General features: G+C 43.4%; 1 protein-coding gene across 4 annotated transcripts in view; it reads left to right on the top strand.

Moving 5' to 3' along the window:
* The window catches only part of MTUS2 (microtubule associated scaffold protein 2), a 369,171-nt gene that overhangs the window by 129,460 nt on the left and 223,639 nt on the right, over nt 1–16,072 (top strand). For 3 of the 4 annotated variants that reach the window (XM_043891576.1, XM_043891578.1, XM_043891577.1), the window contains one exon: nt 13,918–14,115. In XM_043891576.1, the coding sequence (XP_043747511.1) occupies nt 13,918–14,115 (198 nt within the window). The remainder of the gene's footprint in view (nt 1–13,917; nt 14,116–16,072) is intronic. The other variant, XM_043891579.1, reaches the window with a different exon arrangement.

Below are 16,072 nucleotides of genomic sequence, written 5' to 3'. Positions count from 1 at the left end.
GGCAGGAAGGCCAGGGAGGCTGGAGCTGAGTGAGGGGGCAGGGGGACGGGTTGAGAATGGGAGTAGACAGGTGATGGGCATGGAGGGGACGTGCAGGAGGGCTCAGAAGGTCATCAGCCTTTGACTCTGAGTGAGGAAACCGTTGGAGGCTTTGGAAGCGGGGAAGTGGGGCAGTGTGATCGGAGTTTTGTGTCAGCAGGACCTTTCTCAAGTCCCAGGTTGAGAGCACGCTCTAAGGGGACAGTTTGTGTGTTATCTCCCTTCCCTGCCCCACACACTGCCCTCAACTACAGACCTCGATCTGTGTCTTCAGCTCCCTGTGATGGACAGACTCAGCCCCTCCTGCGTCTGCTCTGGCCTGAACCATGCCTCCAGGCAGAGGGGGTGGCAGTGATCAGGCTCCTCTCTTCATTTTCCTTCTCCAAAGGGTCACATTCCTGTGTTGGCTGTTGCATAATTTCTTCTGAGTCCTCCATGGTAGACTCTCCCACTGGGACCCCTACCCATTCCCTATGTGTCTGTGTGATAGTCACTCAGTTGTGTCTGACCCTTTGGGACCCCGTGCACTATAGCCTGCCAGGCTCCTCTGTCCATGGGATTTCCCAGGCAAGAATACTGGAGTGGGTTGCCATGCCCTCCTCCAGGGGATCTTCTTGATCCAGGGATTCAACCCACATCTTTTATGTCTCCTGAATTGGCAGGCGGGTTCTTTACCATTTTTATGTGGGGAGCATCATGGCTTTAATGTGGCTTAAAAGAACCAGATATGCTATAAATACAGGCTAGTCCACAAAGCATGTTCTCCCAGTTTCTTTGTTATAAATTAGTACTCTTTCCTAAGACCCTTAAAATTTTACAGATCTTAAAGTGACTCTGCTGAAAAATAAACCTAAGCACTTCCTTACTTTGTACATAATTTCTTGTTTTGTGTATGGTGTTTTCTGACTCTACAGTGAGGCATAAACCTATGAAGTTTCACTGTCAAATTCAAGATGTTGTTTAAGTACTCAAAAGACAACAGCAGGACTGCTGGTTGCCTCCCTTTGTTGTTGAGTCGCCCAGTCCTTTCCGACCCTTTTGTGACCCCATGGACTGTAGCCTGCCAGGCCCCTCTGTCCGTGGGGTTTCCCAGGCAGGAATACTGGAATGGATTGCCAGTTCCTTCTCCAGGGGACCTTCCCAACCCCAGGAACTGAACCCAGGTCTCCTCTATCTTCTGCACCGGCAGGTGGATTCTTTACCACTGAGCCCCTGGGAAAGCCCCAGTTACCTCCCTCTAGGTGGAATAAAATCTGTCTTAGTGAAACCTAGGATTGAATATAAAAACTGTTTGTTAAGAAAACACGATTTTCTATTAGATCCTTCACTACTAAAGAGTTAAAAGGGCAGTTCTTTACTGCACTGTCTTTTTAGTAAATTTATATATATTTTATGTTTCTTTTTCCTGAAAAGCATCTCTCATGGCCTAATATGTTATGTAAAAATTGTTAACTTATATAGTGTACACTGTGTCAGGATATAATTTGTATTCATGGAAATAAATATACCCAGCGTTGCTGAAAGCATGGCTGTTTCGTGTCAACTAGTGCACCCTGAGAGAACTATAATATTTTTTGATAGGGGCAGTTAAAGTGTCAGAATAGAAGTTTTTAAAAGACAAGTTGAGAATACTTTACTCTAGAAATAACCAGAGAAGTTCAATCAGAAAAGGTAAGTTGAGACAATTTTTTTCAACTTATTTTGTTATGAATTCTTCTTGTGAAAGTAAATTTTATTTCAGAGCTCAAAATACTGGGTAAACTTGTCTCTTTGGTAAATTTTTTCAAAAGGCAGGTTGAATCCTGCCAAATTTTAAAATGTAGGCTATCAAGTTAATGTAACATATATTGAAAAACAAGTAAACTTGATTGGAACAATTTAAAACAGAAGCACAGTAGTAATTTTTGAAAAGTCTGAGCGGTCATGCTTATGTCAGAATGGAAGCTCATAGTATAGTGACCAGTGTTTGGAATGTAATAAGTGAATCCAGTTATCTCTCACCTGGCCTCCCAGGTCTCCAAGGCGAGGTCTCCCTGCTGGAGCCTGTTTGTATCTCTTTCTTTCTTTTCATGCTGGTCTCTGTACCCCCACCCCATGGCCTCCTTTCAGTTCTTTATGCATTTCAGCCCCTTTCTGACAAAAGGCTTCTGTGGTCAGCACGCCTTCTAGAACACGCTTCCTCCAGCACACTCCAAGACATGTCTTCTCCTTCAGGTTTCAACATAAATGTCATGGCTCCAAGAACTTCCCTGGTGGTCCTGTGGTTATTCACCTCCCAATGCAGAGGTACAGGTTTGATCCCTGGTCGGGGAACTAAGATCCCACATGCCTCATGCCCCCAAACCAAAACACAAAACAGAAGCAATATTGTAACAAATTCAATGAAGACTTTAGAAGTGGCCCACATCAAAAAAAATCTTAAAAGACATAAATGTCATGGCCCTGGAAAGAAACCTGACTGTGATCCCCCTATTCAGGGCCCCTTCCCAATCAGGTACTTTCTAACACATTTTCCTGTTTGTCTCCTTCACTGATTTATATCATGGCCTGTAATTATCTTATTTTGCCTTTGCACACTGGCCATCTCTCACCCCACTGCAGTGCATAGTCTATGAGAAAAAGTGAGTCACTCAGTTGTGTCTGACTCTTTGCGACCCCATGGTCTATACAGTCCATGGAATTCTCCAGAGTGGAACACTGGAGTGGGTAGCCTTTCCCAGGGGATCTTCCCAACCCAGGAATCAAACCCAGGTCTCCCACATTGCAGGCAGATTCTTTATCAGCTGAGCCACAGCCACTCTCAGGGAAGCCTGAGAATGCTAGAGTGGGTAGCCTATCACTTCTCCAGTGGATCTTTCTGACTCAGGAATTGAACCAGGGTCTCCTGCATTGCAGGCAGATTCTTTACCATCTGAGCCACAGGGAAGCCCAGTCCATGAGAACAGGCATTTAGAACTGCAATATCTATTGAATAAACGTTAACAGTAGCAGCAGCAGTGGGAGCTCTTGTGTGTGGTCTTTTTTTTTTTTTTTTTTCATCATTAGGGAAAGTTGATATAGTGCTGAGATGATTTGGAGCAGAAGCAGGCAAATTAAGGACAGATAGTAAATATTTTAAGCTTTGTGGGCCAAACAGCCTCTGTTACAACTACTCCACTCTGCCATCATTAGAGCAGAAGGGCCACGCCAAGTGAACGAGCGTGGCCGGGTTCCAGTAACGCTCTTTTTACAAAAACAAACAGCCAACCTGTGCACTGTAGTTTGCTGACTGAATGCAGTTTCAGAGAATCACCAGTGTTTGAGATGTTCACATCATTCCTTTATCCAGTATTTTATTCATTCTGCTGTTGAGCAGAGGTTTTCTGGGGACCTGGTGTGGGCCAGGTGCTGGTCTGTGTTTGGGATGCACAGATTAAATGTATAGTCCACACTTGGCAAAAATATATAGAGAGATATTAATAGTCACAATAGGAAGAGAGATGCATTTGATAGAGATTTTCAGAATGCACGTGAGCGGGGTACCCAACTCAGCTCGGGCAGGTGGGGGCTCTGGAAGGCTTTTCCAGATGAGGAGGTGAGATGAGTTTTGCAGGATGAATAGGAGTTTATCAGAAGGGGTAAAGGTAACATGCGTATACCTGTCAGAGAGAGGGGTCATGAGTTTGGTGATGCAGATCCCTTACAGGGACCGATTACTCAATCAGAAGTACCGGAAAATGCTTTATAGGGTGGGGGTGGACACTTAGGCATTGGACACAGGCAGGGCTTGAGGTTCCTTGGGGACATTTGGGTAGAAATCTCCAAAGGGCAGAAATGGGGCCTGGAGAGAGGTCTACACCAAAGGTCAACATGGGCGTTGTTGTTCCCCCCCACCCCCTGATGTGAGCAAATGGGTAAGAGAGGGAGAACAGAGTAAGGAAGAGGTCACGAAGGGGACCGTGTGCCCGCATCTAAGGGGAAACTGAAGGAAGAAGCCTGCAAGAGGCAGGACATCCACTGCAGGTGAGTGGCTGGTGGGGGACATGGGGGGAAATGCAGTGTTTGAGTCTAATGAAGAGGGAGCCTCCGAGGCAGAAAAATGGTCAAATCTGTCTCACAGGAGACAGGACAAGTGAAAATGCAAAGAGGCGGTTGGGATGGGAAATTAGGAAGCAGTTGGTGACCTAGTTTTGAATGAGCAATTTTAGTAGAACATGGGGGCGGAAGTCACATATTAGTGAGTTGAGAAGTGAATGAAAAGTGAGGGAGTAGAGGCAATGAGAATAGACTCCAGTTTCTAAAAACACCCCAGTGGAGAAGAGAGTGCAGTGCTCACTGCCAGGGAAGGGGGCTGGTGTTTTGTTTTGTTGTTCAGACTGTGACCCAGGGGATCTTCCCGACCCAGGGTCAAACCCATGTCTCCTGCATTGGCAGGCAAATTCTTTACCACCGAGCCACCTGGGAAGCCTCCCCCCCCCCAAATAAAAAATAGAATGAAAATGGTTTATTGGCATCATTTATGTGCCATATCATTATTTTAATCATGGTTTTACTTAATTTCATGAGAACTATATAGCATCTACCAAGAAAAATTTAAATCCGATGGGAAAACATCCCTGTAATGACAAACCAACAGTGAAATTCCTGAGATGGTCACAGAGATGAAGAAGGAAATGGCAGCCCACTCCAGTATTCCTGACTGGATGGACAGAGGAGCCTCGTGGGCTACAGTCCCTGAGGTCACAGTCAGATGAGATTCAGCACGGACACTTGCACATGTGGTCAAGGAACATCTGGCATAACTGTGGTTTCTTTGGAGTCTTAATGACACTGGATGACCTTGGGACATATCTTGGAGGCTTCTGAAGAGCATTCAACGTGTTCTGGCATTTGTATTATTAATAGTTTATCTCTCAGTATCACCATTACTACATACAGCTGAAATGGACATTGGTAGTGGCTGTGTTTGTATTGTGTGTTTAGCCATCCCAACTTTGGTTTACTTTTGTTGTGACTGAGCGTGCCTAATAATGCCCTGCAGGAATGACTACAAATGCAAATTTCCTCAGCCAGGACCCAGAGACAGCTTGGGGTGGGTCACAGGCTTAACAACTATTCTACTTATATGGACAGACACTGTTCATATACATAATAAATATTGAGCACCTACTGTGTGTCAAGTTGTATTAGGCCCTTAGGATACAACCGTGAATAAGACAGACGAGATCCACAGGCAGTTACGATGCAGCATGATATAGTGCTGCGACCGCAAAGTTTTCTGGGCCCAGGAGAACAGAGGAGGGGATCTAACCCCAAGTTGGGGGGCAGGAAAGTTTCTCGGATGTAGTGTGCTGTGAAGGAGTGAAGGATTTGATGTTGTTCTTGTGGAACTTCCTTGCCTCTTTCTCCTGGGATGGATGTGTTGTTTCCCTCTTTGTTTTGCTGGTGTACATCCTTGGTAATTTCCAGAGAGAGTTCAAGGAAAGCAAACTCGCTGAGATTTTGCCTTTTCGAAACTATCTTTAGTCTGCCCTCACTAGATCAAATAGCATTTTCTGGGTTGAAAATGAGTTTCTTTCAAAACATGCAGACTTCCTAGCGTTGCTCAAAAGAAACATGATGCCTATCTGATAATATTTTGGCGGGTGGAGGTAGGAGACCTGCTTTTATTTCTCTCCAAAAGCTTTAGAATCTTCTCTTATCCTTGGTGTTTTAAAAATTCCATGTGTGTGTGCACTGTGTGTCATATAGAGAGTGAGAGAAGATGAGAGAGACAGGAAGAGAGAGACAGAAATATGGCAGACAGAGATAGAGAGGAACTCAGAGAGGTGGAGGGAAGGAAGGGAGGGTAAATGGATTTATCTTGCTAGGACTTGCTAAGCTCTATTTCCCTTCAGCTTTAGTCATCATCTTCTGTTCTTGTTCAGTCCAACTTCGCTGTTTTCTCTGTCTTCCTGGAACTTCTATTATTTGGTATTTGGACCTCCTAAAGTGGTGACTTATGTCTAGTTTTTCTTTCATTAAAAAAATTTTTTTTAAGATTTTTTTTTTGTGTAGACCATTTTTGAAATCTTTATTGAATTTGTTACCATGTTTTGATTTTTTTTTTTTTTTGGCTGAGAAACATGTGGGATCTTAACTTCCCAGGCAGTTCAGTTCAGTTCAGTTGCTCGGTCGTGTCCGACTCTTTGTGACCCCATGAACCGCAGCATGCCAGGCCTCCCTGTGCATCACCAACCCCTGAGGTTTACTCAAACTCATGTCCATTGAGTTGATGATGCCATCCAACCATCTCATCCTCTGTCGTCCCCTTCTCCTCCTGCCTTCAATCTTTCCCAGCATCAGGGTCTTTTCAAATGAGTCAGCTCTTTGCATCAGGTGACCAAAGGATTGGAGTTTCAGCTTCAGCATCGGTCCTTCCAATGAATATTCAGGACTGATTTCCTTTAGGATGGACTGGTTTGATCTCCTTGCAGTCCAAGGGACTCTCAAGAGTCTTCTCCAACACCACAGTTCAAAGCATCAATTCTCTGGTGCTCAGCTTTCTTTATAGTCCAACTCTCACATCCATACATGACTACTGGAAAAACCATAGCCTTGACTAGATGGACCTTTGTTGGCAAAGTAATGTGTCTGCTTTTTAATATGCTGTCTAGGTTGGTCATAACTTTTCTTCCAAGGAGTAAGCGTCTTTTAATTTCATTGCTGCAATCACCATCTGCAGTGATTTTGGAGCCCAGAAAAAGAAAGGCTGTCACTGTTTCCACTTCTCAGTGAGTGAAGTCACTCAGTCGTGTCCGACTCTTTGCGACCCCTACCTACCTACGTAGCCTACCACGTTCCTCTGTCCGTGGGATTTTCCAGGCAAGAGTACTGGAGTGGGTTGCCATTTCCTTCTCCAGAGGATCTTCCTGACCCAGGGATCGAACCCAGGTCTCCTGCATTGTAGGCAGATGCTTTACCATCTGAGCCACTTCCCAACCAGAGATCAAACCCATACCTCCTGCATTGGAAGGCCAAGTCTCAACCCCTGGACCGCCAGGGAAGCCTCTATAGTTTTTCTTACATGTTCTCTCTTTATTCATGCTTTTCCTCATTTTAGACAGTCTCACTGGGCTTTATTTTCTAATGCTTCTCTTGAAAGCCTTGTTTTGGCACGTCTTCCTGATGTCTGATTGTGTCTTTTCATAGCAGTTTTCTGTTTCTTTTATTGTTGCAACATCTTCCCAAATTTCTCTAAGGGTGCCTCTTTCAAGATATTTCCTGTTTCCTGAATTCTCTCTGTAGTCTCAGGGGCAGATTCTGTTTCTCTCAATTTTTTGGTTGCTTGGGTTATGCTGGAAGCTCTTCTCAAAGTCTTTGTGATCAGTCACGCTTGCTATTGACTTAGGTGAACTTGAAGTCTGTTTGTTCGCACTCTATAGGAGTCTGTTTCCCCGCACCCTGGGGCTTGGCTTGGGTGGGCAGGTGGAAGGTAAATTCCTGGTGCTGGGTGCTGCATGGGCAGATGAAGGCCAGGGGAATGGGGGTGTCTCCTTCTCTGTCTCAGCCTCTCCCCCCTCCTTCCCGGGATCCGAGGCTCTGTGGCCCTGGCTGTCCGGCTGGAGGTCAGCGCGCACTCCCTCTAGTGCAGCACGGACGGCTCTTCTGGCTGCTGCAGCCTGCTCGTCTCCTCTGCCCGCCAGCCAGGGACCTCTGTTTCTGTTCCAGAAATTGTTGAAATAGCCGCCTCAGTAAGTAGCTCTTTTCTCTCTCTTGTCCTAGGTTTAAATATGTAAATTGCTTAAGAGAAAGAAGCCAGTAAATGTTAGCTCTTATTATGAACTGTACTTCTTCAAATTGAATGACTCTGACTTTAAGGCATCTTTGGTAAGAAAGGGACAAACTGCCTGCGTTCTGTCCACCACCGCGAGCTGGCAGATCTCCTTTTCCCCGTAAATCTAGTCACCAGCACCTCGTAGGGTGCTACTCAGTAGTGTGAGATGGCTGTTTCCTCAGGCTTGCAGAAGAATTCTGAGAACTGTGCTGTTGAACGCATTCCGTAGAGATGCTATGTCATCATAATCTCCTGAGTCTTTTCCTTAGCCAAGAGCGCAAGGGCTTTGCTTTTTTTCCTCTGTTTTGCAGTGCGGCAGCCAGTTATCAGAAAACAGATGATTCAAGGGCATTTTTTCATAAAAATATTGTTCCTTTCAGTGAGCTTTGAGATGCTGATGGTTTCCCCGAGAATCACGGATATAAATAGAATCTAAGGCTTTCTCCATCCACACGTATACCCACAGCAGTTTAGAAGCGTTGGTAGGTTTAGAGTCATTTACAAATAATTGACTAACTCTGCCATTTCTGTAAGGTGTCCCCGTACAAGGTCACCTGTATTTGACATCTCTTTTTAAACAACTTCTAAACGTACTCAGATCTGTCCATCAAAAGTATGGCATTTGTAGTATTTATATTACTTGTCCCTTCCTCAAATGTCCTTCTATTTGCAGCACTCTCTCAAGCCTGCACCCAACCCTCTGCTTTTCAATTTCCATTTCTTACCCAAAGCCTTTTAGGAATTTATACACTGACCAATTATGTATAGAGAGGTCAATGCTCCCTAGTGGTGATTTAATTCTTCTACGGTGGAAAATTCATCACTGGATGTTTGTGAATCTCTGGATTAAATCCAGCCACTTAAGGTGAGGCAGCAAGATCTAAACAGAAATGCAGATGCAGATACTCAGATCCTAGTTAGACTCTAATAATGCAAAAATGCTTGGTCTCAGTGTTTTAGAGTACTATAAGAAAGTAAAACTCAAGATTTGGACATCAATTAAAGACACACTGCATACATAGGTTTATTTGGTTTTGCAGATTACTTATTGCTCAGTTAGCAGTATTCTGTTTTTACCTTTGGATCCATCCCTTTGCAGCTCTAAAAACGTGAACCAAACCAAACCAAAATTAAACAACTTTCACTAGTTCCCTTTCTAGCCTGGGTATTAAATAATGCCAGTGACCTGGATTGCGGACAGACACACCTGTCATGAGATGAGCATTAAACTTAAAAATAATTTCAGGCATTGCTTTAGATTTTCCTGAAGTCTCATCAAAGGGTTTTATTGTTACCTCTTTGCTTCATCATTGGACGTGTATTTCTGAAAGTGACCTAGATCTGATCTTTACCCAGAAGCCCTTTCTTAATTTTGATCTTGTTTATCATTTAGAGACACTTTGAATTTTCAATGTGTTGTAACTTCTTAATGTTTAACCATTACTTTATGTTCACATCTTTAACTTGTCTCTCCACTCTTCTTTTCTACCAGAATAGTAAGAAGCTGGGTAGCATCTTCATCTCTCTGCCTGGAAATCTCCTTGGCCAGAGTCCTGAATTATTTAGATACAATTTCTACATTCCATGCCACAGCAGGTAACATTGTTGCTAAACTTTCAGCCACCCTTAACAGGGATTCACTTTCCATCAATTCCCTCACTTGAAACCCTCACCAACAGCTTCCTCAAAGGCCTTCCTGGGAGTGGCTGTCTTAACCACTGGAGCACCAGGGAAGCCCCAGGATATGCATTTTTAGATGCAGTTTCTTTCCTGTCATTATAATGGGTAGAAGGTTTTATCCTCATTTTTCTTTTTTCCTTTATAATTTATGTATTTATTTTTGGTTGCTCTGGTTCTTTGTTGCTGCGTGAGCAGACTTTTCTCTAGTTGTGGTGAGCAGGGGGTACTCTCTAGTGGCTGCGTGCGGGCTTCTCATTGCAGTGGCTTCTCTTGTTGCAGAGCATGGGCTCTAGCCTCATGGGCTTCAGTGGTTGCAGCTCATGGGCTCTAGAGCGCTGGCTCAGTAGTTGTGGCTCACAGACTTAGCTGCTTTGTGGCACATGGGATCTTCCTGGACCAGGGAGCAATCCCTGTGTTGCATTAGCAAGTGGATCCTTACCCACTGCACCATCAGGGAAGTCCTGTCCTCATGTTTTATATGAGGAAACGGATTCAGAGAGTTTGAGTCTATCCTGAGATTATACACTTGATGTTACCATCAAACCCAGACCTTTAGTACAATCCAGAAACCTGCCACTTCCTTTCTTTCTATAATTGTGCCTTTCTCGTCTCCTGTGGGATGGTTGCAGCTTTAACATTAAAAATTTTTGCTTATTATTTCCCAACGTGGAGGAAAAAGCAGCTGCTGTTTATTCTTATTCGAGAGTAAAGTGAGAGAGGATGTCTTTCCCAGCTACTTGAACAAAGCGAACCACCTCTCTGCAAAATATCTGTGAAACAAAAAAACTGTTTTTAAAAGCAACTGGGAAGAACTATAATAAATTTTTTTTTAAAAAGGATAGTTTGATTCATATAATGTGTTGTTCTATGTGTATAAATATACCAGAAAAAAACCCACTTCAGATATAAAATAAGGAGAAAATGGGCCTTGAATAAAAACCCTGGGTCATTCTACTTGATGATTTTGTCTTTCTTCAGTTCTTTTCTTCCCATTGCGCTTGGTCTGGCCTCTGTTTTGGGCCTGTTTGTCCCCTTATTCTAGACTGCGGTTATTTATCAACAGATGTTTCTACTCCAGTAGGTTGTAAGCCCCTCTTGGGGACCACTGCTTTGTTTCTGAATTTCCCACAGTGCATCTAAAGTGCCTTGACCATGGTGCTGTCTGTGAATGCATATTGAATTGGATGGATATCCATTTGCATTCTTAAAGTTTTTTTTTAACTACCTGAGATGTCAGAAACATGGGGCAACAATGGATGGACTGTTATCAATATAGTATTGAGCCATAAAGCACCATAATCTTGTTCTAGTTGATTGAGATATTGCTAGCATTCCAAAGTCATATTTGAAGGAGAATCAATACAAAAGGGGAAAAGGTAAGAACAAATACAACTTTTCATTTTCCCTCTAAATGTGAAGATTTGCGTTCTTCAAAGGATTCATCTTTCAAAGGAAAACCAGGATTACTTTGAAAGAGTGACACGTCTTTTTAGCACTTAATAGCAGCAAAATCTCTTTTGTTGTTCAAACAGGAGTTTGTATCTTTTGTTGGGGGGGGGGGGCGGCAAAATCTTGACAGAATGTAGAGCCTTGGTGAAAATAAAAGACGTAAGCACACATAAGCTCCTTTGCATGGGATTTGAATATTTGATTCTAGAGGTTTTCTGTAAGTGTTTAAATTAATTTTTGGAGTTATTTAATTTCCCCATTATGGTCATATTCATTTGGAAGAGACTTTGATCTGCCATGCAGAGCGTCTCTTCCATCTGCCTATTAGAAGGGGTTTTTGTGGAGGACTCACAATGACAGACCAAGTCCTCCATCTGTCACAGCCCTTTGAAAGTGAAGATGCTGATAGAATTTGTGACGTTCATTGCTGTAGCTCAGTGTAAGCCTGTTACTGAACACAAGAATTATTTATTCTTTAAAAAACGTCTGTTTTAATATAACAGCTCCATTGATATATAATTCACAGGCTAGATAGGAGTCACCCTTTTAAAGGATGCAGTTCAGTGGTTTTTAGTCTATTCACAGAATTGGGCAACCACAGCCACCATCAATTTTAGAACATTTTTATAGAAACCCTGTGCCTGTTATCAAACCCTCCCCTTTCCCCCGAACTCCAGCCCCTGGCAACCATTAACCTACTTCCTGTCTCTATAGATTTGCCTACTCTGGACATTGCATATAATTGAATCATGCAACGCGCAGCCTTTTGTGTCTGGCTTCTTCCATTTGTTGTAAGGCAGTGGTCCCCAACCTTTTTGGCAGCAGGGACCGAATTCACAGAAGACAATTTTTCTATGAATTGGGGGGTGGTGGGGGCATGGTTTCAGGATAATTCAGGTGTGGTTACATTTATTGTGCAACTTTATTTCTATTATTCTGTTATTATTATGTGAGCTCCACTTCAGGTCATCAAGCATTAGATTCTGGAGATTGGGGACCCCTGTCTTGATGTTTTCACGATTCGTCCATATTGTAGCCTGTATCAGTGCCTCAGTCTATTTTATGGCTGAAAAATGCTGAGTGTGTTGGCCTTCCTCAGTTAATGCTCCTTTGTGGTGTTTCCACTTTTTGTCACTTGTGATTTATTCCAATGCACTCTCTCTCTCTCTTTCCTCCTCCCCTCTATCCTCTGTCTTTTTTCCGTTTGTTGTTTTTCCTGGAGGTTCTTGTGCTCTCCTTGTATCGATGCGTTTCTTCCAGAAAGCTTCAAACCAACATCCTCTGGGGTGGGACCTCCCTATGGCAGTGGTTGCTTTATGGCATGTCAGGACCCTGAGTGGGTTTGAGTTAAGCTCTTTGGTGTCCACAGAGATGCCATGGGTATTCTTTTCAATAACCTTGAGGATTGGGCTTCCCTGGTGGCTTAGCTCTAAAGATTCCACCTGTAGTGAAGGAGATTCAGGAGACTTGGGTTCAATCTCTGGATCAGGCAGATCCCCTGGAAGAGGGCACAGCAACCCACTCCAGTATTCTTGCCTGGAGAATCCCATGGACAGAGGAGCCTGGTGGGCTACAGTCCACGGGATCACAAAGAGTCAACACAACTGAGCAACTAAACCACCACCAGCACCTGGGGATCAGGATTTCTGTGTGGCAGACACACAGGTGGTGCAGGTACTGCTGAGCCATCTGCTCTTAGAAGTGCAGACCTCTTGGCCTTTTTTCTTCTTTTTCACCCTAATGGCTACTTTTTCTTGAATGACTACCCTGTGGGCCCCTATATGACAAGGTAGCCTTTCCCCTGAGCCAAGCAGCGGTCCCAACTCCTTTCCAAGGCATGCATTTAGGTCCTGGCAAAGATACGTGACCCAGGGTCACTCTCAGAAGGGCCCCAGTCCAATTGCATAGTCCTATTTCTAAAAGCAGAAGTCAGGAAACCACAGTTGTACAGACCCCACTTTCTTTGGGCACAGGCGTGACCCCAGCCTCCCCCTCTGGGGAGCTGCTGCCAGAGGAAGGGGCTCCATAGGCCAGCCTAGAGTCTTTTGGTTCTCTCTGTATTTCCACACCTTGTTGTTCAGTCACGTGTCTGACTCTTTGTGACCCCATGGACTGCAGCACACCAAGTTTTCCTGTTCTTCTCCCTTTCCTGGCGTTTGCTTAAACTCATGTTCAAGATGCTTTCTTTATGTGGACTGTTCACTGAAATTTTTACACCTTGAATTTTCTTTTTTTTTTTAAATGGGTGGTCCATTTCTTAAATTAATAGGCAACCTGATTGTGCTTTCAAAAGATAATGAAGAGTTAATTGTAGTGTAAGAACACCAATGAAGGGTCTGAACACAGTGAATATGGCTGCAGTGAAAGTTAAGTGGCTTGACTAGGAATATTATACAGAACAACAGGCTGCTTGGCCCTTTTCCCTTTAAGTGTCATTAAAGAGCATTTGTGTGTTGATAATGCTCTGGTCCTACCTGGTGTTGAAAGACTTCTCCTAGGATTGGGATGATCCTTGTAGTGGCTAGATGTGGAGCTTGGCTCAAACACAGAGGTGCTTAAATCATGGATTTATAATAATGTTTTATTATTTCAACATTAGCCGGCTTTGCATATAACTGGGAACTAATTTTGAAGTTTGCATGCATTCTCAGTCACTAAGTTGTGTCCAACTCTTTTGTGACCCCGTGGACTATAGCCCGCCAGGCTTCTCTGTCCATGGGATTCTCCAGGCAAGAATACTGGAGTAGGTTGCCATGTCCTTCTCCAGGGGATCTTCTGACCTAGAGATGGAAAACCCAGCATAGCCAAAAATACATAACTAAATAAATTTTTTAAAAAGAGTAAATTATGGTTTGTTTATGCTGGAGCTGGGTTAATATTCACAATCTGTGCATTCTCTATCTTGCTGTCAACTGAGGTTTTTTTTTTTTTTTTCTGGTTTGGGTTCCTTTTAGCAGATTTAAAGAAAGCTTCCAGTTCAAATGCTGCAAAATCCAACCTACCCAAATCTGGACTTCGTCCTCCTGGCTACTCGCGTCTCCCTGCAGCCAAGCTGGCAGCCTTCGGTTTCGTCCGGAGCTCCAGCGTGTCCTCGGTGTCCAGCACCCAGTCAGCGGACAGCGCCCAGCCCGAGCCCGGCCGGCTGGCCAACCGTAAGTGGGGCGGACAGGTGGGCGGGCAATGCTGCTGTTCCCAGACAGGCCTGCCCAGCAGAGATCGAATCAGCACACGTGCATGGGATTGCAATTTCTGTGTGCATAAAGTAACAATTCGGGTTGACTACCTCACTCTACCATGGTTGGGACTTTAAAAATTATCTACTATAGAGGAAAAAAAGCCTGTTTGACACTACCATTTTCTAAGTTATATGGGGAGTGAAATGTGCCTGAAAAGGACTTCTAAATTACTCTTAAATCTAGAAAGTGACTTATACTGGGGCTGATTCCAGGAGTCCTTTGCCTCATGCATTGTAGGTAAGAAGCCATAGAAAAATCCAAAAATGTTATTACCATGTTGTGCTATCGTGAAGCATATTAGATGTGAAATATTAGTGGAAAGAATCATTTTAATCACGTGTGATTATCTGTTATGCCTTCCTGTTGGTGGAGCACTCAGTCTCCAAAAGTCAACTCAAGGATGCTAGAGACAGGGAAGCCCAGCCGAGCTTCTTCCAAGTCCATGCCAAGGAAGGTCCCTGTGAGCTGAGATGGTGTCAGTCCAGACCTGCTTCCTGACACTGGTGCTGTAAGCTGAATTTGAAAGTATGAAGTCATAGCCTCCAAGCAGGTCCCAGCAGCAGCCCCTGTCCCTAAAGAAGACTTGGAGGCTGCCCTGTTCACCTGAGCCGTCAAGGCTCAAGCAACTTCGTAGCCTCATCAACTGGATCTGAAGCTGTGCCACCTCAGATGTCAAGTAGTAATGATTTGCATACTACTTAGCAGCTTTCCTGTGGAGAGCTGTTTGAAGGATCATATGAGTTGAATCAAGTTGGAATAAGAGATAGTGAGGGGGAGAGAGAGAGGAGGAAGAAGAGAGATTAAGAATGAGATTGATTCTGTATTATTTGTTCAGTTTCCTTTCTCTAAGCTTGTTTTATTCCCTGTTCTTTCTTGGGTGGAGCATTTGTACACTTGTTCTAAATTTTGGCCTGCCTGGTTATTCCTAAAAGTAATGGGTTATATTTTCCTTCCTCTTAATGTGTTTGGAAGCAATTCTGAGAGGTTCTTTGCTCACTTGGTTCCCTGAAGGTGACCTGCTTTCACCTGGGAATCATTTTAGGAATCCCATTGGGATTGGGGGTTGCATCACGGTATGGTACACGTCTCAAAATCTTAACACAAATATACTAGAGAACTGTTTGTAAATGTGTGACTCTAATTTCTAGGTGTGCGTGTGTGCATATTAACAGTCTGAAGGTTTTGAAATAGAGGAGCAATGATCTGTCATCATTTTTAATAGAGATTCCCAGGGACATATTTCTCTCTTAGATGGAGCATGAATGATAAAAAAAATCTCATATGGTATGTGTCTTTCCAAGGAAGGAGTTAAGATTTTGACTTCTTTTTTTTTTTTTTTTTTTTAAGATTTTGACTTCTTAAAAAAAAAAAAAATTAACCTCAAGGTGAATTGAGCCCTGTCCCCACGGCAGGCGCTTTTTCAAAAGGAGAGGTGACAGGTGTGAACGGAATAATTCCAGGTGTGCTTAGGGCATTTCTTCTCACCTGTGCATCAAAGGATGCTGGTCTGAGACTCCCTGAACACCCAAGGAGACAAGAGCTGTTATGTGCCAGAGAAAATAACTCTGAGCTTACAAACTTCATTGTAAAAGCAGTATTTACTCTCTTCAGGACTGTTTTCTATCTCTAAAAAACAGTATGTTAGAACTGATTTTTAAATTATTTACTGCCTAACTGTATATAAATTTGTCCTTCAGTAAATCACAGAAAAACTTCACACTTATTAATGTCTTAATACTGTTAGCTATTAATATTATGCTTCTGCTTGTTACTAGATTTAGGGTCAGGAAAACTTTTGTTCCTGATGCTTTGATGACAAGGATTAAATAAAATACAAAACTCTTGGAAGAGCTGAAAGTCCTTAGATTAACTC

This window comes from Cervus elaphus, chromosome 30 (genome assembly GCF_910594005.1).
Source record: "Cervus elaphus chromosome 30, mCerEla1.1, whole genome shotgun sequence".
Taxonomy (NCBI): Eukaryota; Metazoa; Chordata; class Mammalia; order Artiodactyla; family Cervidae; genus Cervus; species Cervus elaphus.
The sequence above is the reverse complement of the archived record's forward strand: the minus strand, read 5'-3'. Positions and strand labels throughout refer to the sequence as shown.